Raw genomic sequence first — 27,346 nt, forward strand, 5'->3', positions numbered from 1 at the left:
AACTGAATGCATAACGTGATATTTAGAATTTCCTCCCTAAGACCAAATCATTTCCTTTTCCTCTTTCTCTTCCATTCACCTTCTGAATTATAATTTTTTAATTTTCTTTGGTCTGCACAATTCCCCTTACCCATAGTCCTAGCTTGTAAGAGTGGTAAGCAACTCATTATACCTACTGACTGCAGGAATCTAACAAACGACTGAAGGTCTCCCCTTTGCATAGCTTAGTAATAGCAGTAGTAGTAGTAGCAGCAATAACATGTAATTAATGTACTGGAAATCTAGAGAGGACAGAGAAATTAGTATGTGCATACAACCACTAGAGAAAGAGGAGTACTAATGTGAGCCAAGAGGCATATGCAGGATTTGTAACCATTCTTGAATAAAAGTACCTGTCAGATATGGGAGGGGAAGTGAAAGCTGTATTTAGAGCTTTCACATTACTTTCTCCTTTTCCTTCATATTCTATTGCTTTTAGTTTAGTGCCTTGCAAGTGTTGATAAATGAAGGTCATGAATTCACATGAGGCTGTGAATTACTCCTTTATGGAGACCAACAGGGATCAGGACTAATTTCCCTGCTGGATCCAGACAGTAAGAGCTGTTCAAACCAAACCAGACAAACAAACAAGCAAACAAACAGGGGATGGAGCTACAGGGAGCTTAAACCATGCCGTGAGCTTGTGTCCCTTAATTTATATACCCTTGCTTTGTAACATTGACGGAGACATTTAAGCCATCCTGAGCGCCCCTTGACAGACACATTTCTACCAACTAGAAAGAAACTGGCGGGAATCAGTGAGATCTTGCGAGTTTACGATCTAGCAAACTGGGCTGCTGCAAAGATAATCCATCCCCTGCAGACATGACAACTAAACTGAGGATTTGTGGAGGAATTGTTTCTGATTTATCTTTCCCTGTTTGTGCTCCTGCCTGGGAGTAGGAAGATCAGTGGGTTGCATACTCTGACAGGTGGGAGAACAGGTATCAGAAAGGAAACCTTTAAAGAACCAAGTGTAAATAAAAATTCCTATCTACACCTTTGGGCACTGAATTATTTACATTAAACTCTCATTTAGAGTTTAATGGCCACTTTTCATAGCACCACATCTCAGAAATGTTAAAATACAAGACTATGCCAACATACCTGTAAAGTAATATGGCAGAAAATAAGTTTTGGAGGTTGCTTATTTTCCACCAAGAAAATATCAGTGGTTATTTAAAGATTCTGGAAATCTGATTAAAAGTTTGCTTCTGTTAGCAAATCCTTTGCAGTTTCTTCATGGAAATTACCGATCAAATTTCTGCATGGTTGACAGAGCGTTCCAGTGACTAGTCATATTAGTCACAGCAGCAGCATAGCACAGGAGGTCAGCTGGATCAGCATAACCTGCTGCCAGGTTCAAAGGCTGCTCTTACCCATCACTCATGTACACACCAAGCCTAGAGGAACCTATCTGCAGCTCCTTGCTGGGGTCTTACAGTACAATGGGAGAGAATTTATCCACACAATTTCCATTCACAGGGATTGGAGGAATCATGAAATCTTGCTTCATTTAGACCAGTTTAGTGGCACTGCCTTCATCTGACCATATCCATGTTACGGTACTGATATGACGCTGTATGAGACCTTGTCTGAAGTTCTATCAGGTATTAGAGAAGACAGAGCCAGGTCTGTTTGTCTCCATCCCATCTGATCCTCTTCTCCTGATCTGCTGATGCTGCTATCAGCAGAGTTGCAACTGAAGAGAACTGCAGGTCTCCTGCCCAGGCTAGTTTGAGGTAAATTATCAAGAGCATTTCAAAGACATTTTGGAGTCTAGCTCCCAGAAAACAACCCCTACCCTCCTTTCCCCTCCAAAATAAAACCAGTACAGGCTTCATGCTGTAAATAAACATCAGGAGCATATGTCAGCTCTCCCCCCTTGCATCTCGCTCCTTAATGGCTGCAACTAGAGCAAAAAATAATCTAAATGACCGAATTATTTCTAATGGTAACACACACTGCTGTGTTCTAAAGGGTGTCCATTTTCTAAAGAATTATCTTAAAAAAGCTAGCTGTCCCTTTGGTTATAAGTTATAACTAAGGCTTTTTATTGGCCTCAAACTTTTTGACTTGAAGAGATCTGTATTGAAACCATGCTGTCTGGTCTTTGAGGTACAACCTCAGAGCAGAACCTCATTTGGAAGTTGGCCAAAGATGTCTGGAGCAGGTGAAATCAAGTTGAATAAATGAAGTTTTTAAGACTTAAAGATAAACCTTAGATGTAATATCTTTAGACATTCTGATCCCAGATGAATCAGATAAAACTCCTGGAATGGAAGTAATGTGGTTGTGTTCATTTAGCTTTGAAGAAGTCAGACATAGCTAACATCAACTTTAGAAGCAGTTCATTTAATCCAGCAATTAAAAACTGTTCAGGTCATACATCTCAGAGATTGAAAGACTGTGATTTCATGCAGCTTATCAGTAGAAAACTTCACCTTGATAATGGAAACATCTCGCAAAACATTTCAAAAAGGCACTCATGTGAAACCTAAAATTTACCATTTCGTATAGAATCTGTTCATGGGCAGGCTATTTCCCCAGGCTTTTCCAGTTCTGGGGCCCGTCAGTTTTCCCAACGGATCTCAAGCATAACTGCTTTGACACTTTCCTGTTTTCAGCTGCAGCTCAACACAAAATTGCAAACTAACTGCTATCCTGACCCATAGTGCATTACAAGGAAGGGCAGGTTTCAGTTCATGAAAGATTCTGGCATTCCAGCTGAATTACCCTAAAACACAGCAGCTTCACAAGCACAAAACTGGTTGCTTGTGCAACTTCACGGAAGAAAACACAGTAAGTAAAATTTGAGAATAAGGTGTATCAAAGCTACTTTCTTTCTGCTCATTTCCATGAAGAAGCTTCTCTCCTTTTTGGATGAGTAGTCACTCACACTGCATCAGCTTCTTTCACTGCCAGCCCATGCGATGCTCTGAACAGGGCCTCCCAGGTCCTGCAGCGCACTTGCCACACCACTCCCCAGCTCTGGGTTAGCTCCGTGCACAGCTGAGAGATGGTCAGAAGACTCAGCTTCTCCATTTTAGAGAACAGAGGAGGCTTCAATTTCACAGTTTCAATGTCACAGGCCAGCTCTGATGGCACCTTCTGAAGCTCGTGTCTAAAGCAAATGTATGAGAGCACTATAATAATGAGAAAAGTTATTCCTTCAATGAAAGCACTGAAGTATCTAATTAACAATTTAGCAAGTTATGCTAGGATTTGCATTTATAGCATGCCTCTGTTCTCTGGCATAAACAGGTTGACTGTGCTTTCTCTCACAATGTGAAGCGTGTGATGTGAGGCCAAATTTCCCTGAGCAGAGCTCCCAGGCACCTGTGCATCCAGCAGCATGCCAGTGCTGTGTCTCAGCTTGCTCTGCCTACTTAAAGCCATGAGGAGCTGACAGACCAAGTATCCCTGAGCCCAAGTCCCTGGCAGCATCAGGCTTAGCAGACACTGCCATCTGCATTCAGAAACATGTCAGAGGAGCCTGGAAGCAAACCTGGTAGGTGTAGCTTTGTGTCAGAGCGTTTGCTCAGGAATCATGAGATCCAGGTTTAGGGTCCTGAGCAGAAAGGACAGGCCAGAGCCAACACCCCAGACATGCTCTCTTTCAACTTCCCCAGACTTTAGGGGACTTAGAAAAGTTCATCTCATCCTCACAACCTCTGAAGTGAGCTCCCAAACTGAACAGTTGAAAACCAGAACAAAGCTTGTAGCATATGCACACCTCATCTGTAACCACTGAAGACAAAAGCAAAACTTTTCAAATTTAGTAGGATGCAAGAAATAGCATAAGTTGCTTTTGCCTTTTGTATCTGGAATTCTTCACCCTGTCTCAGTCCTGGTCTCCTCTCCTCTGTTTCCCTCCTTCTCACTCTATTTTATTTTTATTTTTGCTCTCCCAGGTATAATTTCCGAGGCTTCCGCTGGCTCCAGGCTATGATCTTTGCCATAGAAGAAATAAACAGTAGCCCAACTCTCCTTCCCAACATGACCCTGGGATACAGGATATTTGACACTTGCAATACAGTCTCTAAAGCCCTGGAAGCCACACTGAGTTTTGTGGCCCAGAACAAGATAGACTCCCTGAACCTGGATGAATTCTGCAACTGCTCAGAACATATCCCTTCCACCATTGCAGTCGTGGGAGCAACCGGCTCTGGCATCTCTACTGCTGTGGCCAATCTGCTGGGACTCTTTTATATACCTCAGGTACGCCTTCACCTCTCTTGTTTAGGTTACAGAAGTGGCCTGCCTCTCTGCTCTGCAGAGATTAAACAATGATTGTTTAATCTTTGCCATTTCCAATAGGACCTCAAGGAGAGAAACAATACAAAATGTGGGGGTTTTCTTATGGTAGAAATATGTCTTGCTAGCAATTTGCAATCCACAAGCACAAAGGTTACCAAGCAGTGAATAACAACATTCAGCCAACAGCAACTTAGTCTGGGAGGACTAGAGTCCTCTAGAGTGGTTTAGTCTGTGAACACGGGTATTTTAGGTCAGTCATGGGCAGTTGCCAGCCTCGACAGGTTAGTTGTGATGTTACTTCACCACGGTCACTGTCTAGTCATTCCCAACTCCCACGGAGCCCACTTAAGGCAGAGCTCAGTCATTGCCAGCTATTCTTAGGTTTCTCAGCATCTCTGATCATTCAAGTAGGTGATCTGTAAAGTTGTTGCTTGTGCTGATCAGGTGCTGTGAAGGTTTCTTCTGGGCTGACCTGCCTTTCTTTTGCCCTAGGGCCTCCAAAATAGGGTTTGTGAAAGCATGTGGATATGCCCCCCTCCTTGTCCTGGGGGTCATCTGTGTGGTGGTGTAATTGTGCCAGCTCCTGTGTCGCAGCATTCTTCTTGCTGTCTGCTGACTCTACTGGGGCCAGTACCAGCATCCATGTCCCATCCTTTTGTTTTACAAGCTTGTTGCTCTGCCAAGACCCTAAGGAAAGTATGAGGCTGGCATATTATAACTTAATGTTGTTGCTCTTGATTTTAGATTTCCACACTGATGATAACTTTGGAAAAAGCGCTTGGCCTTATTCATTTATGTGTTGCCTTGTATAGCCTAACATTTCCAATTCCTCTTCTAAAATGAATACAGGTGCCAGAGCTCACAAGAGTCCTTGTAACAAGATTGTGTCACACTGCACTCTCAGTCTGTCCTGAGAGGATATATCTTTACTTCAGCCAGGGCTCCAACTCCCATCTGCACTACAAATGAAGAAGGGAGGATTCTTGACTGCCTGGTGCACAGTAATATAGCTTGTCTGTTTAATGTTATCAGCCTGACTCCCTCACAGGAGTCTGAAAGAATGGACATTTGGTCTCTGAGCAGGGCAAGAATGGCTTAAGCTAAGAGCAGTATGTGCTATCTAGGTATTGCCCGGAGTAGCATTGGAAGGTGGTGTGTAATAAACACCGTGATGGCATTTTAAGGGGTATTGTTGATTTATACATCATATTACCATGTGAACAAGGGCAGCTGAGAAGGGTTGGTGGGTTGGACTGAACTTCAGAGATGTTTGCAGTTCTCAGACTTTCTCTTTGAACAAGGAATGGCATTTGTGCTACAAAGCAGTAGTCTTATCTAGAGGTTGCAGAAATGGGCAGATGTCAGGAGGTTCAGTTCTGGAACAAAACCTCAGCCAGGTGGTTGAAGTATGACAAATGAAAGCATGCTTTTAAACTCGGAGTTGTTGGGCAGCATTAGAATACACATTATCGCTACCATTTAAAGCAAGGCCATTAGCAAATCCATGCTTAATAGACCTGGCATTTCAGTGGAAGTTGGAGGTATATTTTACAATTAATGCAAGGCTCATTACTCATTCCGCTGACATAGAAACTGAAGATGTTATGACTTCTGTTCTGTTTCTCAGTATCTCACCTCAGTGTACCCTTAGAGCCCATGCAGGAGCGGGGTACCCTGCCTGTACCTCCTGGCAATAGGTTGTAGGAGATGAGAGTAGCACTGGGCAGGAGCCTGTCCAGGGGAGAGTATAGCTCTGTGAAAGGATTTGCTCCTGTGGCCCTTCAAACTGCACTAGCAGACCTCCTTTTCCTTCTTCTTGCAGAAACATTAAATGCCAGTGTTTAAGGAGGAGAGAAGGTTTTCTGTAAATTTCCACTTTGTACAAAATGAGAGTCAGTCCTAAAGAGTTCAGATACGAATCTCAAAATGCAAAGATAAGTGACTTATAAAAGTTCTCCAGATGTTTAAACTGTTCTCTTCTAGGTTTTATGATTTTCTTCCTACTTGTAGAAAATCCAAATTATATCTTAAAAGCATATGGCACTTGTTCTGATTAGGAAAAAAAAATTCTTGATAGCCTTAGAAAAGGAAATAAAATCCCATTTTAACTGTAGAACATGGTGGCTCGTGGAACGTGGAATGCCTACCTGCTTCTTTGCTGATTCTGGCCAGCAATCAAGAAATACTGCTAAGGTAGTACTGACCAGCACTACCATAACACTCCACAGGGTCAAGGTGACTGATATATATCACATTCTTAATTCAGCTGTCAGGGATTGTATATAACACACATATGGTGCCTGATGGAGCCTGTTTAAGGATGGGGACAGAGGTGAGAGGCAAGGAGAGACAGAGGTAGGTTCCGGATGGCAATACTAGCCTGCCGTCTCATGTCTGGTTCAGGACAGAGGAAGCCTGCATTTTGTCTGAATTACGTGCATTGCCCTCATTTATCTAAAAGATACATTCTTCTTGTTTCTGGATTTGGCAGGAAGTACAGCAGGGTGCGTGTAGGCCACCCATGGCTCACCCCTCTGCCATTCCTCCAAGCTAGCGTCAGTGTGTCTCTCCCTCAGATCCTTGACCTTACAGGTGGACGTGAGCTTGCTCCAGCCTCTCGGGTCCGAGCAGCTGCTCCTGTATGTTTGCCTCTGTAAAACAGCCACAGCTACAAGAACATACAGACTCTCAGAGTGGATCATGTGCAACCACAGGCTAAGAGTACATGGCTGCCAGCTCTCTCTTCATCCCATCCGAGGTTACACAGGTTGACAGTGATGCTAGATAAATGTAGGCAATTTATTCCCAGGCGGTTCACTTCATGGTGTGTTTTGCTTGTTTACTGTGCTCTCACAGGTCAGCTATGCCTCATCCAGTCGTCTCTTGAGCAACAAGAACCAGTTCAAGTCTTTCCTCCGCACAATCCCCAATGATGAGCATCAGGCTACGGCGATGGCAGACATCATCGAGTACTTTCGCTGGAACTGGGTGGGAACAATTGCAGCCGACGATGACTATGGCCGGCCAGGGATTGAAAAGTTTAGGGAGGAGGCAGAGGAGAGAGATATCTGCATTGATTTTAGTGAGCTCATCTCCCAGTACTCGGACGAAGAGGAGATCCAGCAGGTAGTGGAGGTCATCCAGAACTCCACAGCAAGGGTGATTGTTGTGTTCTCCAGTGGCCCAGACCTGGAGCCTCTCATCAAAGAGATCGTCAGACGAAACATCACCGGTAAGATCTGGCTGGCAAGCGAGGCCTGGGCCAGCTCTTCCCTGATAGCCATGCCGGAGTTCTTCCGTGTCATCGGCAGCACCATCGGGTTTGCACTGAAGGCAGGACAGATCCCAGGCTTTCGTGAGTTCCTGCAGAAGGTGCATCCCAAGAAGTCCACCAACAATGGCTTTGCCAAGGAGTTTTGGGAGGAGACATTTAACTGCTATCTCCCCGATGGGTCCAAAAATTCTCCAGCTTCAACTTCCTTCCACAAGGGCCATGAAGAGGGACTGGGAGCTGGAAATGGAACGGCTGCCTTCCGACCTCCATGCACAGGGGATGAGAACATCACCAGTGTGGAGACACCGTACATGGACTACACACACTTGCGGATATCCTATAATGTGTATTTGGCAGTATATTCTATTGCCCATGCCTTGCAGGATATATATACCTGTACCCCTGGGAAAGGACTCTTCACTAATGGATCCTGTGCGGACATTAAGAAGGTTGAGGCATGGCAGGTAAGTCCTTCATTTGTGTGCCGGTGCAATATACTTGCAGAAAAAAGACAAGCTGTCCCGGATGCCTTTTAGGGTGCCTTTCATAATCCTGGGTCTCAGGCACAGCGTAAGGCTCCTGGGACGTAGCATATCACTTGTGTGTGAGTTAGGTGCACGGTCCCACCCCACAGGGAATGTAAGGTAAGTTGTGTTAGGTTTGCTGCAGTGAAAGGGGATTAAACTAAGTTAAGTTTTCTTGCGTTCGCTGTGGGCCAAAAGTGCACACACAGACAATTACCACAGACTGGCTGACGCAAGGTAATTTGATCATATATTGAGCCCTTACATAAACAAGAGGGCCTGGAGAGAGCACATAAACAAAGAAAACAGTTTTTAGAGTTCATTTTCTTTGGCAAGCTCTATGTCTTTTGCAATCCCACAGCAATTTTCCATACAGGCTGTATTTTTTCCCCACAGTTTTAAGCTTATATAGGATCAAACTAAAGCAGGTTGAGTAACAAAGGAAAATAACGTGTGGCTATTGGGCAAATAACAGATAGTTGCTTTGATTTGGCAGTGATATTTGTAAACTGATAAAATGATACTAATGACTTAGTCACATTTGCCCTTTCATTCAATGCGTTCTGCCCACTGGCACATGGATGGTATTCTAGCACTTTGTCTTCTGATCCTTTATGAATACTCTATACCTTACTGTGTGTCTGATTGTGCTATCCGATGTGATATTCAGTATGTGTTTTTAATATCTACTGCATTCTAAATAACAGAATTAGCTTGTAAGGCTATCAAATGAAGATATGTCAAATATGTAGCAAATTCTGTTTGCCCTGTTTTGGTCATCACAGAAAACTTGGGCCCAAACGTGCCTGAAGTCAGAACAACACAGATGAATATAAGGAGGATCGCATCCCCATTTGCATGTGTAATTTCCTCTATTCATGACAGTCTAACCAAAATAAAGGCTATCCGTGCCACAAACTTTGCAGATGTTGGGTCAGCATTCATGGGAACTGCAGTTTGGTTCCTGTCTAGTCTCAGTCAACGAAAAAACATCAGTCAGATCAAAGTAAAAGGCTTTGTCTTGACATTTATGGGAAACCTGCATTGCTGTAGATACCTGATTTGGGTTTAGCAAAACCACTTTACTCAGAGTTGATGAGTGTGGGATTTGACCCTGGTTTAGGGGAATCCTGCGATTGCTGGCTCTCTCTGGGGGTTCTGTCTTTCAAAGCTATTCTGCTTTTCAGGAGCATACTGGCAGAAGTGGGCAAGTCACAGACAGATTTAGCTTTCGCTCTGTTGGTAAAAATGATCCAGAATAAATATATTTTTAATTCATTCCCTTATGCCTTGTCAAGTTGTAAAGTAAGGCAGGATATTCATACCATAGCTAAGTAAAATAATGTGGTGTTTGTTGAGGATTCCACAATTGGGAAGAATGTTCCCTCATTTCTGTGTTGCTTGTCTGGTGCTGAAGGAGGGCTATATCAAAATGTAAAGCATCCTGCTGATCTAGGCTTTTGGATATGCATAGTTGCCTTAAAGGAGGGAATCAGCATCAAGAAAGAATATGGGGGGGATAACATGACTGGGCAGCAATAGCGGGTGCTACAAAGGAACAGGCTATACTTGAAATGACCACCATTATGTGGTGTTAGCTGTCAAGCATATTTGATATTTGTGCATTTTTTCAATTCATTTCAAAATCAAACACATGAATAGCAAGTAAATGCCAAATCTGTGTGCACACCTACTTCATATCAGGCATTGCGGCTCATTACCCTCGGGAAGCTTTCCTCAGCCTTGGGGGTAATGAGTTCACCTCACAAACGTGCATCCTCCAGCATCTCCAGAGAGCAGTTTTCTGACAACCAGACAGAAAAAAATCTTTCTATGAAAGTCAGTCTCATGTGCAGCAGTACTTCTGCTGGTGGTCAGCGCCTGCTCCCTCTTCTCACAATCAGCTCAAGGGTTTCGTGAGCAACCCGAGAGAGCGAAGGACGGTGTTAGGAAGTCTCCATGCCTGAGGCTGGAGGCACCAGCTGCTAATAGCATCTGCAATCACTGCCCAGGTGATGTGGGGGACAGATAAGGCAAACCCAGTGAACTCGTGGCTCCATTAGCGTGAGCTATTGTCCAGAGCAGCCCTTGCCAGCGGGGTCGGTGGCTGGGGCGGATACACGGTGCGTTCCACAATTTAGTTATGTACCATTTAATTTTGTTGCCTTTCAAGGGCATTATCCCATTAACACATATGAGTTATTATTTATTCGTTGTCTGCTAATTGTTAATTTTGTATTTTGTAGTACAAACCTTTTGGAGGAACTGTTTTATATAATTCATGGAGGGTGCTTGTGTGGGTCTGTGTATAAAAATAACATTTTTACCTCCGTGATCAGTTTGTTTGAACTGGACAGCAGGAAGCCTAGCACAGAATTACTGTGAGTTGCTTAAATTGGGTGCAGTTCCCCTATTAAGAATTTACTATTTACAGTTTAAAAAAGCTCTAAGTATGTTTCAGCATGGAGAGGACAGGATTTTTCTGTGTCTTCCAAGCTGAAATATCAAATACTAACAACTTTCGTCTTGACTTATTTATAGCTACTTGTTTAAGAAGCTGCTTACTCATTTTCTCCACCTAAGTCAGTGGCAGACCCTCTCCATAAATTCAGTCTTGCTTTCTTTTGTTTTACTGATGCCACTGAAGCCGGCTGTGGGCATTCCCGCTGGAGATGGGACTGGTCAGCCCACGCTCGCAGGCTGCGGCAGCACATGCAGAGATGCAGGCGCAGGCAGAGCTGGTGAGCAGGCAGGGCAGCTTCCAGGCAGGAGCTGTGCCACTCACTCCGCATGCAGAGCTGCCTGTGGGGTTGAGAGTCCTCTGCCTCAAAATGGGAAAACTGGCACTTCTGTACTCTACAGAAAATTACAGGCGTTAATAGGATGTCTGTGTTGCCCTTATTCTGAGCAATGTATACGCCTGCAGCTGGCACATTTTAAGAATCTACCCTGCTGCAAGGCAGAAGATAATCCAGGTGCACACCTCTGCAAGATGCCTGCAAATAGCAGATAGTATTCTCTGCACATGCCATTGTTGTGTCCTGCACAATATTGATCAAGATCAGATTAATTACTTCTTTTTGCAGTGATTTGTTCAGGTAACAAAAAGGTGCAGGGCAATCCAGAACAAAATGTATAAGCAATTTCTGTCACACTTGGAGAAGGCAAAATTTTACACAAAGCACTAAGATTTAAAGTGCATGACTGCAAATAGTACAACAGAAAGAATCCTCTTAAAGGACTCTGTCACCTCTGATTATCAGACGCCCATTCTCTTCTGATGGTGGGCTGTGATATTTTTAGGAGACTGTATTGAGGAGGGCTAATTCTGTGGGTTGCTCTGGTTCATGGACTGGCCTCCCCCAAATACAGGCTCTCCCCTAAGCTATAGAATAGCAGTGGGAAGGTATGGCAAGAGGTGGGACATGGGCTCAGGGCTCCTGTACTGATGCTGCCTCTTTGTCAAAATTCCCCGCATCTTTGGCCTGTTTCTCCATAACAGTTCAAACAGTCTGCTTTTGAAGCCCTTTTTTCTTAATATCTTCCTTGATAATATTTCCCAGGTCCCTCGGGTTCCTTCATTTTCTTGGTCTCTGCTCACATGGCTATTCCCATGGTCACTTCTAACAGCAAGTCCATCTGTTCTTTTTTCAGTTCCCCTCTGAGCAAAGATTTATAACCCTTTGGGGCATTTACAGGAGCCTCTCTGGTGTCTCTGTCTCCTTTCAAACACTGGATGGTCCTACAAAAAATAAGGGGAAAACTAGTAGGGCATCCTAATCTGTCCTTCAGAGCAAATATTTACTACTTCATATTCTTTCTGCATGAGAAGAGGAAAAACCTGTCTTTTCTTCATAGTTCACACTGTTCTCCTGCCCATTCATTTGGCTTCTTGATGATTGCCAACAAGCAGCTGATGGGCCTCTCTTTCTGTCTCACAGTAAAAGCATTGTAATTAAATAGGGAAGATAGGCTCCCGTGGATTTGCAACGGCAAAGGTGTGCAGTCGCAGGGTCATGGAGCAGAGCATCCTTAGGTGGACTCCCAGACGATTTGCAGGTTGTGGTTACACTAGAGGCTGTGAACTTTGGCAGGTTCGTGAGTGAAAAATGAGACAGCTTTTCTAGGCACCAAGGCAAAGCATGCTGCACAGGCTGAAAAATGTGTTCCTGTAATGATTAGCACGTTAAAGACGTGCTCATGTAAATTATTCTATGCCTAGAAATCTGATTGACCTCAGACTTAGTGAAAAGCTGCCATATGCTGTTCCACAAAATAAAAGCAAATACAAATTGGCTTCACCTAGCAACACCTAAAGACTTATATTACACCTGTGCACCTCCCAGCCAACAGTTCCTTCCTCTGTGCTGGTGATATGCATTATGAAGAGGTAAAAATGGATTGGTGCCTTCTTCAACTTTACATTTAGGTATGTCTGGCTGGCTGGCAATTGATTCTGCAAGGCTTTAAAGAAGTGAATGATGCCTTAGATGACACACGTCTCTCCAGACCTTTGAGCCTAATGGCTTATCTAATCAATTTTGTGTCTGTTGAACTATATAGGCCTGTCTGAACAATTAAAATGGTGTATGGAAAACAGCTGCTTTGTGGCATAGAGAACAAAACAGTATCAGAACAGGTATTAACTGAGGCTGGTGTGAAAATTAGTCATTTGGGAAGAATTGCAATGAAGACAGAGGAAGCTGCTGAATATCAGGCAACTGCAAAACCTCACCTAGTCAGCATTACAGATACACTGGAGATATATTTGTTATGAACAGAAAGCAAGCATTTCACCAGTGTGCCTTCAGTGTGGGAGACCAAACTGAGAGGCAGACAACTTGATTCACACACAGAAATGTGTGGGTCAATAGAGCAAACACAGCTTTTTCCCTACAAGGGCAATAACAGATGATCGCTTATTCATCAGTTTGGAGATAACAACTTGCCATCAGCTGAGAACGTCAGTTGTGAGCTCTTCAACTAAGCAGACAATAAATGGAGTATTATTTAGATGTCTCTGCAACTAAAAGGAGAAAGACTTAACTGGACCTTACTAAAGCAGGGGTCGGCCTGTAACGTCACCAGTAGAAAATACGCAGGGAAACCATCGCCCCGACAGGGTTGTTAGAAGAAGGGTAGATGAACTGCATGCAGCAAATACACAACCTCTGTGTCGTGAAGTAAGGAGTTGTGGTTATTAATTACTTAGTAGAAAATGGCTGAGATTCTTCTGAATCAGGGTAGTACACACTGCCTGAGGACAAAAAATGCAGTATTCCTGCCCACACCCAAATGTGTTGAATTTTTCATAAAAGTAATTTTTAATATAGTCACTTATGCGCTGCATTACAACAAAAGCTGTATTTGAAAAGAAGCCCTTTCTAATATTTATGAAGCTCATTTGTACCTTTGTCACTTGGTGAAAAAAAGTCAGTTTTGCAGCCTATATTGGACATGGGAATTTTAGGGAAGGCTCCATGAGATGCTCACATAATGTCTCTGTCTGTAGCGACTTCAGGTAATAATTATCCCTTGAATTACCAAGACATGAGTATCTTTTACTAAGACACAGCATGTCTTTGTTACATAAAAGGATGTAAAGTTTCTTCTAGGACTGACCTTTCCTGATGCTATTCACAAATGGAGCTGGTGGCAAAGGGCACCTTGAGAACCCCCTAAAGGCACTCAGACAGTGAGGTGAGGAAACAAGTGGGTTTATCAAAAATTCAGTTTCATGTCATAATCATTCCTCTGACTTGCCTGATTTCCATTTACCCCAAGGTAGGTCTGAAGCTAAATTCAAAGGCATGATAATTGCAGCATAGTTTATTATTTCTTTTCTTTCTGGGTGGTCAGCCATCTTCACAGATGCTTTACTAACCAGCCACATAGTTTTATCCCCAAATTGAACTTTCATGCACTATGAAGGACTAGTGTTGCTCCACACAGTGGGTGAAGTTTGGAGGAAGGAGAATAAATTACCTTTTATGTCATATAAAGGACCGTTTTGCCTTGTAGGTTTAAAAGAGTGATCTTCCCACTGAACCAGATGCAATACTTTGCTCAGAAAGGACTTTTACCTGTGTCTCTAGGAGGAATTACATGAAGGTTATTTAGGAACTGTAGAAAAAAAGCCTTGACATGACATTTCTTTGTTGGCCAAGACTTATATTGATAAAGGAAATGGAAAAAAAATGTTTTAAGCTGGTAGCCAAGTGAAACGTGCCCAAGCACAGTAACAGGGCTTCTACTGGGACTTTAGTTGACCATTGACGGAACCTATGACTGTGCTTGCAACAGATGCCCATTCTAAATGTCTGAATCGGTTGCGTGAGTTCAGTCAACTCAGTGTGACTACAGGAAACTTTAGGGCTCTTTTTTTTTTTTACTGGATAGGAGTTCTTGAATAGATTATAAATAAGCATGGAACTCAGGTTTGACGAATGACCATTATTTTGTCAAAAGAAATGACAGCAAGTATGCACTATCAGTTGGTTCTCATTCTGACAGAGGCAGCTTACCCAAGCATTGAGGTAATTCATCCTGTAGTTCCAAATAGGAAAGAATTTACAGTCAAAAGCTATGACTTCTTCCTGGTCTGGAGAAAGGCACAGTTTTTCAAATCAATATCAGCAGTGTTCTGTGCAGGATGCAGTTTCAGAACTTGTTGGTACTTTGAAGAGGCTGATCCATAAAGGGCTGTTAGAAGAAAGCGACAGCAAATGGGTGCAGAGAGACACATATACAGATTTGTTCACTGCACATCTGGGTAGAGACGGCGTTAAACACCTCCCGGAAAAGACATTTCAATCAGATTTTGATTATGCAAGGCATTATATGTGAATTATGCTACTTGAAAACACTGAGCTTGTAGGATAACCACTGGCTCTATTATTAGCATTAATAGGTGGACAGTTAATTATGTATTATTTAGTATTAAATTTAGACTTAAATTAATAAAAAGAGCTCTATCTGAAGCTTTTAGATACTTCACCACAACAGTTATTGTGCAGTACGATGACCTCCCAAGAGCATTAAAACATCGTTTACTCAGTCAGGACTTCTGCCAATAGATCCTTCATCGTTAGTACACACAGCACCCTGGGCCATTGTACCCAGTGGATTTCTCCATATTATATGTTACAAGTGAAAAACAAAGCAATTAGGGCATTAAGTCTAGATTAGGTGGTCATAATGGTTCTTTCATATCATGGCTGTAGGTAAAGACAGCAGCATACAGAGTGCAGTACAAAATACCATCTAATAGCACTGACAGTTAGCTCTCACTGTACTTGTACTGTTGCCTTTGTCTGTCCAGAGACCATCTCTCTCCACAAAACCTTAATAGGAACCTAAAAATGTTCAAATGGAGTCACTTGCCGAATGATCATGCAGTTTGAAATCCTTTGTATAATAAACTATGTAAATTTATGCCACGTTCAGGAAAGTAATTTCGATCCAGCTAAGGGATGCTTCACATTGGATGTAAAGCCCAGGTATTTCATTTCTGAAAGGCTGTGTTTGCCAGTCAAACTTGTGTTTAGCCAGATTTATTTCCCCCAAAGACATGCTGACTAGTAGACCTTTCTTTTATTAGTATGATCCATGGCAGGTCACATCTCTTGTCACAGATAGTGTCTTATTTCTAGTTGGGATTTAACTGACCTTTAGTTTCATTGGTCCTTACTTGGCCTTGCTCTATTAGATTTAAAAGTCCAGATGAAGTACTCATTATTTTTCTCCATGCAGTATTTCTGCACATTGATCAAATTATTCCTCGGTCTTATCTTGATAATTTAAAAGAGTGGGGTTTTAGTCATAAGATATGTTTTCTGCTTTATTTCTATATCTTGTCCATTCAGTCATCCTTCTTTTTGGCATATATTCAGTATTGCTTTAACAGCCTCAGCACAGCCAAACAGTGAAAAAAAATCCCACATTTACATGCTCTTATTATTTCTTCATTTATACATGCACAAGTTCCGTTAGCCTTCCTTGCCACAGCATACAATGGAAAGGTCCCATTGAGTTGCCAGTAATACTTTGCAGGATGTGGTACCCTTTCTGTGCCTGTGGCTTGAATGTCTTATGCCTTGATGCATAAGTCTGAATTTCACTGTATTAAACACAGATGTTTGAGAGCAGTCTGGGGGAAATTCTTTGTCTTGATTATTATTATTTAGCATTGCCTTAATCCATGCATTTTCTGCAAATTTTCCCAGCAGCACTTTTCTATTTGCTGCCAGAGTATTGACGAACATATTGGGTAACAGTGAGTTGTTTACAGAGGCTGGAGGAATTCCCCATGAACTGATGATCTCTCTCTGTTGATAAGTGTTTTTACAAATCTGTTCGGCAATTCTTGATCCATGAACAGATGCTTTACATCAAACATAAAGCTCAGATATTTCACTTCTAAAGGGGTGTGTTTGTCAGCCAAACTTGGATTTAACGAGATCCGTATTCCTCAAAGCCTTATTGACTGGCAGCAATTATGTTTCTGTCCTATAATTTTGTATTAATTGATCCTCAACCCAAAACTCTTGTTTTCCCACTGTTTTTCCTGGGATTGATGTCAGACTAACCAGCCTGTGGTTGCAGAGGACATCCCTCTGCCTTTTACGGTATTGTCTTTGCTTGGCAGCTCTTGCAGCCCATTGGAGGCTAACTCTGGAGTGGCCCACTGAGCAGAAATACAAGCCTCTGTAAGAGGCCTGAGCTCTGATTCATGCCCAGCATGGACTGACACAGAGGGAAACTTCAGGCACACTGTTGGGAGTGCATTATATGTGCACGTGTACCAGAAAGGTGGATGGAGATTGCTGTGGAATAATATTAGATAGCATATTGACTTTGTCATTCAAAGCCAGTGGCATTTTTATATGTATGTCATAAACCTACTGTATTAGCGCTCTTTTTATTGCTCGTGGAGTGCTGTGATGAACTGTCTGGTTCTGTCAGCCTTTTAGATCCAATTTAAATTGCTCAGGCTGTTCTCTAATCTCTTTTTAAGGACCTTCTACCTCCGTTAATGTCACATTATGGCTTCAAAACAAGTGCCCTTGGGATAAGAATGTCCAGGGTTTTTTTCTGATAGCAAAGGCAATAACGTATCATTCATTTAGCTTTCCTCCCCCTCCTCCTTAGCTGTCTCTTTAGCTTTCCATCCTCTTTAGCAGTCTCTTACAGCCTTATGTCATGAGGATCTGGCATATATGACACCCTTCAATTTTAATATGTTCAAGAAATTTCTTAATAGGTTGCCTGGTGATTGTTTTTCTTCTTCATTCTCCAGATTTTTGTATGTTCTACTTTCTGTTAATATAATACTTGTGTTTCACAGCCTTGTTTGAATGGTCTGTGTTGGATCAGTGCTTTTAGAGCACACCATAATAAATACTGTTGTTTGAGCTTTATTTGTATGATGAGGATAGTAACGTATCATTACCCCTTAATTAATGAGCTTTTATTTTAATGAACACAGCCAAAATTTCTGAACTGATAATGGGTTTATCATGCAGGCGGTACAGTCATTCAGTCCTTTCCTCTACCTTGTCCATGGATTTTCTCTGTTCTGTTGGGTACAGAGACCTTTGTCATCACTGGCCTACGCTTGTACATCACTGGGGCAAAGACCAGTCAGAAGCCTGCTTGATTTTGTAGAGCATTATATTCCACGTCTAGGGATCCTCCACAGACATTATTTTTCATTTTGCTACCACGATTTTTGTCCTGATTACTAGGAACTGTATTAATGCTCACAGTATTTGTAAGGAGGGGAGAGATGCTGTCACTCCAGCCATTCTTCTCTAGAAGAAATCTATTGCAGTCAATAGATCAGATTATGTCTGTTTGGGATGGCACTGAACCGGGACTGAGGCTACTCCAGATGCCTTAACTCCTGAAGTTACTTGTAGGAAGGATTCTTTTGGACTCTAGGGAGCTAATAGTAAAATATCATGCTTTGGGCCATACAAATATATTGGGGTACCATCATACAGCTGGATCTTAATTTAAAACAGAAAAAGGAGAAAATGGTAGAGGAAAAAACTCTTTTGCCATCTCTCTTCTCCCCTGGAGTTAGTCAAACTCACTAATTGCAGTTAATTGAAACAACACTGTCCAAACAAGCATTTTGACAGACTCAAACTAAGTGTTTCCCCTTTTTCCCATTAAAAAAAGTAATTACAATTAAAAATGGAACTGTGACTTGAAGGTCACATTTTTAAGTTTGACTTTAAAAAACATATTTGCACTGAATTTCAGTTAACTGGATTTCACATGATGTTTTCCTATGTAAATCTTTGGTTTCAGAAAATCCTATGGCTGGGATGTATGCAGAGGATGTTCCCACTCTGTTTATTTCCTCAGGTATCATGTGGATCCAGGCAAGGCCAAGCACATGAAAACTTTCTTGCTATATTTTCCAGTCATGTCACACTTAGCAAAATCATTATCCTTTATCACAGCATGCTTAAGTGATGTGCTGTTAGCTATCAGCTTTGCATTAAGCAATACAGGCTCAGGACTTGCATTTTATAGACAAGTGCACTTAGAACAGCAGGTGTGCACATGGCCAGCATGAGGTTTGGAGGACCTTCAGGAAACAAAATAGCCTGGTCCCATCCCTACTGTGTCCTGTGACCTCCTAACTGATAGTTAAATCAGTCTGGAAAACCAGGCATGCAATGCCAAAATACTGTGAGATCATTTCTTGATGCCTTCGGGAACCTCTGTGACTCAGCAGACAGGTCTTTCTGAAGCATTTTAGACCCAGTTTTGTAATGGCATTCAGGCATCTGCAAACACCAGCAAATACCTAATGGGATTTTCTAAAGTATCTCAGTTAGACCTGACTTGTGCAGCCTCTGTTGTGAAATCCACTAGGCTTATGGGTTTGAGTTCTTTCTGGACATCCTTGTAAACATAGTACTGTAGTAAATCTGACCCTAAATCAGATTAGTCCTGTTTTATATCAAGTCCCATTTTGAAATGCATGCCTTTAATATATTTGGTGTAAGTAAGTGACTTGCTCCTACTGTTGTAGCAGCTATTAATTTGTTACTTCTGTCACCTTTCACTGTCAAGAAAGTGTCAAAGCTGCTGCAGTTTTGAATCAGCAAAGCAGTGTCCCTTGGTTGGTGGCTAGAAAACCACATAAGCTAACCCATCAAGCCCAGTTCCAGGCAGCCCAACCAGACCTTGTTGTAGGAAACTCTAAGCTTCATCGGTTTCCAAGCAGACTGAGCACTCACAGTATAGCATGAGACGAAGGAAGCACCAAGTACCTTCCACGGAGCAGTAAGTGAGGTGTTTCCAACACAGTCCATCTGAGTTCCTCCCTCTCCCAATTTCTGCAAGATTCTATTGGAGAGCCTGCTTCCCTCTTACAAAGAAAAAAACAAAATGTATGCATGGGTGCCCACGTCGGCACCACTGCTGCCCCTCCTCGAGCAGAGGGCACTGGTCAATGGAAGAGGGGGAGAGATCCATCCCTCAGCTGCCTAGGGATCTCATATCCACGATGGAAGCAGAACCAAACCAAACCAATTACCAGTTAAAATATGCCAATCAGCTCATCCTGTCATGGCAGCTTGATGTCCTGTACTTCTCTGGGGACCTGAATAAACTCAGTCGGCTTTGCAAGGATAGGGATCTGCTTCTGTAAGAATATGTCACCGCTTTCCCACAAATCACTACATGTGTCATAAACAGTTAAATAATCCCACATTTTCATTTATCTTCAAATGGAAGTCATACTGACTGTCTAAGAGCTATCATCACCACCTCTGGACCTCACTAATCTTCCTTTAATTTTATTCTTCTTTTCTGATCAAGTGACTAGAACTAACTGCATTTTCCGGGGGAAACTGTACCATCAATGTATATATTGGCACCATATTTTCAGTGTCATTTTCTTTCTTACTTTCATATCCTAGTATTTTGTTTGCTCTTTCAACTGCATAATGCACAGAATGTTTTTACTGAGCTGCCTACAATAATGAACAGGTCTTTGTCTTGAGTGGTTAGTTAATTTAGTTTCCAATAAAGATTATGAATAGTTTAAATTATTACTTCTAACATATGGCAAATTCTATGTCATACACATTTAGCTTTCAGTCGTGCTGTCCATTGACCTACCTAGCTTTACAAGGATGTCATTCAGTTCTTACCAAAGCATAACAACTTTGAATGTTCTTGAGTTATTCTCAGCCTTTGTACAGCTGTTCTTGAGTCTTGAACTGAACTCTTTCTTTCACCCTGTTTTTCAAGTCACCGGCAGATATAGCATTTCACCAGAGCTGAGATGTCAACCCCATCTTGTCAGAATTCCTTCGCAGTATTGTGAATGAATCTCTGGCTGACTGTTCCCTCTCTTCAACTCTTTGACGCCAGCTCTTCTTCCAGAGTTTATCTCCCTTTGTTCATCTGCACTGTTACCAACCTGACAGTTTCAATCGTGGCGTACAGCCCAGTCCTTGTACAGCTAGGTCGTGACTAGTCTTCGTTATTTTATCATGAAGCGCCCAGTATCCCAACTACAGACCAGGCACTTCTTGTGCATGGGGCCAGACACATGTAACAGAAAGACATCCCATTTTTTTGTGAGGTGTTTACAGTGAGAATCCCAGCTCTGTTCTGGGTCCCTTTCAACTTCTCCACCTGGGTTACCCTTATAGTGATAAACAGTATTAACAGTCACTTCTTCAGAGCAGAAAACCGACAGAAACCAGGCAGCTTAGGTGGAATGTCACAGGCGGTGTACAGTAATGAATCACATCTTCCACTGGCTGAAGAACTCTGTTATCTTCTGAATGGCCCTCAGAAAAAGGCAAGATTAACAGTGTTGGCATAGCCTGGTATCTTGATTTTAAAAAAACATCAGCACTACATGTTGTCTCTGTTGGTGCACAATGGGCAGCAGGGGAGGAGGAGAGATTATAGAGGGGAAGGAGAGTTCAGCTCCTGCCAGCAAGAAGAATGCTTTGGGCAGAAGAGCTGGGTGCAATTCATCTTCCCCCGTCTCAGGCTTCTGGAAACAAGTATTACTGACTCAAGGGGCTAGGGCCAGCACCTTCCTGCCTGCTCAGGTCCTTTGTGTCAGAACTGGTCGATACTGTGATGACAGCACTGCCTTTGGGAGAGCCTAAGAGTTGGCCCTACATAAAAAACAGAACAAGATAATCCAAAGTAGAGAATGCAGCCGGAATTAAACAATTATATAGGCAGTAAAAAATAAAGCTTTGCTAGCATGTAAATAAAGATCGACACATAGATAGATGGAAATAAAAGGAAGGGGAAAAAAAAGAACATATTGCCTCAGGGAGCATTTCTCTTAAAATATTTTACAAGTGGCTCTTTCAAAACTGGCATGGGCATATTTCTTCCTGATACCTGACCACTGACAGAAACCAAATCCCATATGCCATGACCACTGGACTAATGTGACAGCTGAGCTCTCAAGCCCTTACTCCTGTTACAGCATTATGAACGTATCTTCTCTGGGTGCTTGATTATGAATTCAAAACAAGAGGGGAGAATGGGCTGTCAGCAATGCAGAATGAAAGGGAGGACTTGCCATCTTCAGTACAGTTGCCAGCTTTTCATCTTCGCATTGAGCCATGAAGTGGAATTGTTCACTGCTCGCAGCATGGGCACCCTACCAAAGCAAAGAGAAAAACATTTGGCACCCATCGGTCCAGAACTGTTTTACAGGCCTGGATATAGCTAGGTAGACAGAAATTAAAACTCAGTGTGGGAAAATGTATGTTAACTGTCAAGACAGGATTCCTTGCAACTGCATGTTAGGAGGTGGAATTGTTTGTCTTTTATGGGGACAGACACCTATAATGTGCCCGGGTTCACTTCCCTTACAGGACCGTTTGACCTAGCGAGGAAACATGTTAGAAACAAACTGCAGAAGGAAGCCGAGAGTATTAAATCCTTGCCGGTATATGGAGACTAGTTAAGGAACGGTCACAGTTGAGACAGAGTAAACGACAACCCATTACAGATCTGGATACTGATGTTTATTTAAGAATTAACAAGGCTAGAGCTTTTAACCTGCTTGGTATCTTGCACGCTCGCTTGCTTTGCCCACAGAGTTACGTTCACTAGGTCTCACCTTCCCTTCCCAGCAGGGACATTGTGGGTGGTCTGACAGTGTGGAAGTCGTCAGTTTGTGCTGTGCAGCTCCTCACAGTTAACTGGTCTCAAGCATTACTGGCCAAGGTCACTGGGCATCCCCTGACATTCGTCTGCACACATCTCCTTCATCTCCAGGATCTTTCCCCACTTCCAGTGTTTTTCATCCAGACATGATCTTCACCTTCTTCCTTTTAGCCCTCAGCCCTAGGTTTTGGTTGAGATCAGCCTCCTAACTGGTGGTTCTGTCTCACATCTTGTTACTACTAATTGGAGGATTCAGAACATGTCATTTTTGTTTAGTCCAGCTACTATCAAAATGTACAACTAGTATACACTGCTTGCAGCTACCTTGTGCTCCAGAGTACAAAAGTTCAGCTTTGGACATTCATGCACACACACAGTTACCTGCTGCCTGACAGCGTTTGCAGTTTAAGTGGGGTTTTTTGCCTGCCACCAGCCCTAATACTAGTGACACGAAGTAAGTGTCTACTGCAGATACAGAGAAGGTGGAGAAAGGCTAAGGAAGCTGGCAAGGCAAAACAAAGGTATTAAGTGGTGTTTATTAAAAGCAAGACGGCATCCTTCAAATAGCTGAGTTATGTCCAGTGAGTAAAATTGGAAGGACCATAAACTCTGGCAGGTTAAATGTAAAAATAAAATAAGGCAGGCCAAAAACCAGAATGAGGAACAGGCTGTAAATGGGGTAAAATCTCATAAATCCTTTTTTAAACACTTCAGCAGTAGGTCTGTCTGCTGAGCCATAGATTATCACTGCAAAAGACAAGGTAAGGCCATGGCAGAAGTGTGCTTTTTATGGACAAACTTGAGAAGGTTCCTGAGTTTATTTATTTATGGGTGACTTGTACAGGATCTGTCTGATTGAAGTGACTGTAGAAGAAGCTATGGGACACAAGAGCGAAACAAACCTTAATACTTCGGTGCAAGTGAATGATGTGCACCCAGGAGGTCTGCCAGACCTCACAGATGAAGTAGCTGAAGTGCTGGCTACGGGGACCAACCCCTCACTTGAAACAATCTTAGGCCCTGAGGCCTAAAAAGTTGACCGATGTGACATCAATTTTCTAAAAGGGTTCTGGAGGAGATCCAAAGAACTGGCAGAGCCTGACTGAGCCCATTATTAGAAACTGTAGTAAAAAAAAAAAAAAAAAGGAATGAAAAATAGAATATGCTGAGGAGGAGTGACCATGACTTTTGTAAAGAGAAGCCCTACCTCACAAACCTCCTGAAGTTCTTTAAAGGCATTGGGATGTATATGGATAAGGGAGCTCCTATTCATAGAGTATGCTCAGGCTTCTAAAAGGCTTCTGGTAGTCTGTCACCAAATTCAGCCCTCGCATGGATGAACAGTTTGTTGAAAGACAGTCAGCAGAGGATAAAAATAAATGGTGAGTTCTGACTAATCACAAATAGGATCTTCAGGCTCAAGCAGGTCCTTGGGTGGACTCCTCAGTCAGGCTGAGTAGTAGTCAAAGAAGCAAATGCACTGCTAAGAATAGTCACACTGGAAAAGGGACAGAGAGGTAAACAGAGTGCCCTGGGGCCACTTCAGTAATGCTTGGTGCATCTCACTTCAATATCATGTGCAGATCTCAGAAGTGAAGAAGGAGACTGGGAAAGTTTGGAGAAGGGTTAATGGAGCAGCTTCTGTGCAAGAAGCAGCGAAGTCGAATAGGGCTCATCAGCCTGGGAAAGAGGTGGCTGAAGAGAGATCTGACAAAGGTTTGTAAAATCCTGAGAGGCATGGAAAAGGTGACTAGCAAATGACAGTTCTTTGTCTTTTCCAAAATAAGCAGGAAGGTCATCCAAAGAGATTAGTAGCTGGTCTGTTCCAACAGGCAAAAAGAGGCTCTTTTCTCATAAAATGTAGAACTCCTTGCTGTAGGAGGCTGTGGATATGAAAAGCTCGCACAGGTGCAGAACACAAACGTGCAACGTCATGGAAGAAAAGCCCACCGCAGGTTATCAAGTACAAAGACCTTTGGCCCAGGAAGTCACTGAGCTGCAAAACATGTGAGAGTATTCTGGGGAAGTATCACGTCCCCTTTCACTCTTGTGTAGGCATTTGCTGTTGGCCACAGTCAGAAACAGCTCCTGGGGAGATGGGCTGCTGGTCTGACCTAATACAACTGTATTTATGTTACAGTTTTATGATCCTTCCATAAGACTGGAAACCGCATGACCCAGAATATCTAGCCTGGATAACGCAAGGGATGCTACGTGGCTGGGAATGGCCTTACTAGGAATAATGGGAGGGTGAACTAGAGGGCAGCTTGCAAGTCCTTTCTGATAGTAGGTGTTTTAATTAAAAGCCATTGCAATTAAATGTGGAGCCTGTGACAGAGGGAAAAAAAAGAAGGAAAAATTACAGAAACATCTGAAGACAGCAGCTTGCACAATGCTTTCCCCGCAGGCTTCCACCAGCTGCTGACGGCGTATTCAAGCCACGAGGTCAACACTTCTTTCGTAAACTCTTGGCTCCAGGATATGATACACGCACTCCTGACACATGTTCTTGCCCTCACTGAAGCAGGGTCTTTCAAGTCTTTGTGGATTGAGTCATGGGTATTTATGTTTCTATCTTTAGTTACAAAACAGAGTGACACAGTTTTAACTGTAAAGCCTTTAGCTAATCATTGATAGACTGATGCCTATAAAAGAGTGCTGTAGTTATTCAGAGTCTACAACTTCCTCTTTTAAAAGTGCTTATATATTCCTTGACTGTTTAAACCATATTTTCATCCTGTAGAGAGCAGAACTTGTGTGATACACAGAGATCATCCTGGGATTTTCTTACCGTCTTAAACAGGAACATGTCCTAGTAGTCATTCAGTTACCATTTCACAAGCTGCCCCTCAGAAATTTAGACTTGAAAGCAAACTTCAGTATTTGCTGGAAAGAGGAAACAGGTATTGTTACTCCTGTTGTTCCTGTTGCCCCTCCATTTGGGATTTTAAATAGGGCATGGGTCTTTCCTGCATGAACTGATACGCCTGGGCTCTCCCAGCTATGGCTGCATAGCTGAAGCTGCTATTCTGTGCCTAGGGAAAGTCAACATTAAGTGCAGATCAGTGCTTTTACATGAACATTTACCCACCAGATCGAGATATCAGCTTGTACATGAAATAGTTTATAACCTGAATCCTCAGATGTAGTGTGTGTGTGACCAAAGGAAACATGCTGCTAAACTAATCCTACAAACACCCTCCCGTAGCCAGGGGTATATATTACTTTCTAAGAAGCCTAATGTCAGGAGGTAAGGCAAAGGAATAGATTAATTGAGATGAATGTTATGAAATTAAACAAAAAAAAATTGTGTCCAGGGGATCCAGAGGTTTCTCCACTGTTTATCTCGCTGACTGTAAGACCAGCCAGCCTCCTGCTGCTGCAGCTGGCCAGGAGAGGCAGGACTTGAACTGAAGAATCTTCAATATGGCTCTTGCAAGATTGTCTCCTAATGTGTGTAGTAACTGTAATCAAAAGAAGTGCCAGGTCTGCCCCTCCTGTCTATATGTTCAACCCAGCAGTGATACCCAGTCAGAATATCCTAGTGTCGTTCAGCAGAGTGCTATAGTGCTGCATGAGAGTGCAATACTGGGTTGGAGTGAGGAGAAACATGGCATTCAGCTCAACATAATGACTCAAATCTGTTCTGGACATCAAAGCTGCAGGTGTCACCCTGTGGTAGGTCCTAGAGTCTGCAGAGGAATGCGGGTTCCCTGCTTCGGACCTACACTGCTGACAGACAAGGTTCCTGCTAATGCATCCAGGACTGCAGCCCCACTGCAGATGAGGCCAAAGTGAGTTGATGCAGTGCAGACATCACTGTGGATCTGCAGACCCTGTGTCACCCATTCTGACCGCAGACCTGCTTCTGCTCTCTTCTTACTGGTCCCTGATGGAGCTGGGCAAGTAGCATCTTCCTGGGTGCCCCTCAGGGACGAGAGGGAGGAGAGGGGAGCAGTCTCCTCTTTTCTTCCCTACAGCAGGCAATGCCTCAGCTCTCCACAGCAAAGTGCCAGAGCAGAGCACCTTCTTTCGCCGTGTCCGTCAGAGAGGGTGAGGTCTTCAGGGACAGGTCCTGTCTCTTCAGCGAGGTCATTTCAGCTGCACACCTTATGGGGGAGCTGGTCTACAGAGGAGGGCCAGCAGGGATGAGAAAGAAAAAAATCCTGCCTCTGCCATTGCACCCATTATTCAAAGACTGAATACCGTGGCAATGTTTTGATGTACTTCCATCAACATCACACAAAGCTGGAAAGGTGTTGCCAGCCACGTCCTGCACAGTACTACTATGGTTTTTCCAGACTCTCTCAGGCTGGCATTGATATAGGCAGTGAGAGGAGGGTATCTCTGTAGCTCTGGGGATTTTAGCTTGAGATAGGAGGATCCCAAAGGGAAACAGAGAAAAATGAGACAATTTAGCAAAACTGACAAGAATTAATGAAGTGATTCTGTTCCCCTGTCCCTGCGTTTCCAGATGAAAAGGCTTAATCAAAACAATATTGTCTGTTCTATGTCTATGGGGTGAGGAGGGCCCTGCCTGCCCAGACAAATTGATTTCATTTCTTTTTTTCTTACATTTTGCCATCCAGGATTGTATGTTTGGGCACTCGTAGGTGAGAGAGAGAGGACTGGGCTTACAAGCTGTCGCAGGCACTAGAACCACAGCAGCAACTATGCTGCAGTGGTCTAGGGAGAGCTGACAGCCAGGTGCTCTCAGAGTCACCTCAGCTTTCCACAGATGAGCTCCACAGAGAAATTAAGAACATCCATTAAATGGGGAGGGAGGGGGGAAATCTGATAAGCGCATAAACCAGCAACTAACTTTTGAAGACAAATATGATGTGGATAAATTGTATCACAGTTGCCAGTACAGGCTTGCTTTCATGCTGCAGTTTCTTTGGTCTACCTGTCAGGCTATCTAGATCATGAATTTTGCAACTGCAGTTGTCCCTGGGATTAACTGCTCTTGTCCACAGCATATAACATTTTAAGGCATGAGGTGAAAATTACAGGAGTCAACATGTGGGGACAGGCAGCATGTGAAACTGTGCAACCAGGAGACAGGAGCCAAAAA

The 27,346-nt window shown here is 43.0% G+C and overlaps 1 protein-coding gene across 1 annotated transcript in view; it reads left to right on the forward strand.

Moving 5' to 3' along the window:
- The window catches only part of CASR (calcium sensing receptor), a 78,057-nt gene that overhangs the window by 39,911 nt on the left and 10,800 nt on the right, over positions 1-27,346 (forward strand). The window contains exons 3-4 of the mRNA XM_052795041.1: positions 3,954-4,260; positions 7,156-8,037. Coding sequence (XP_052651001.1) covers positions 3,954-4,260; positions 7,156-8,037 — 1,189 coding nt within the window. The remainder of the gene's footprint in view (positions 1-3,953; positions 4,261-7,155; positions 8,038-27,346) is intronic.

The sequence above is a fragment of the Harpia harpyja genome, chromosome 8 (genome assembly GCF_026419915.1).
Source record: "Harpia harpyja isolate bHarHar1 chromosome 8, bHarHar1 primary haplotype, whole genome shotgun sequence".
Classification (NCBI taxonomy): Eukaryota; Metazoa; Chordata; class Aves; order Accipitriformes; family Accipitridae; genus Harpia; species Harpia harpyja.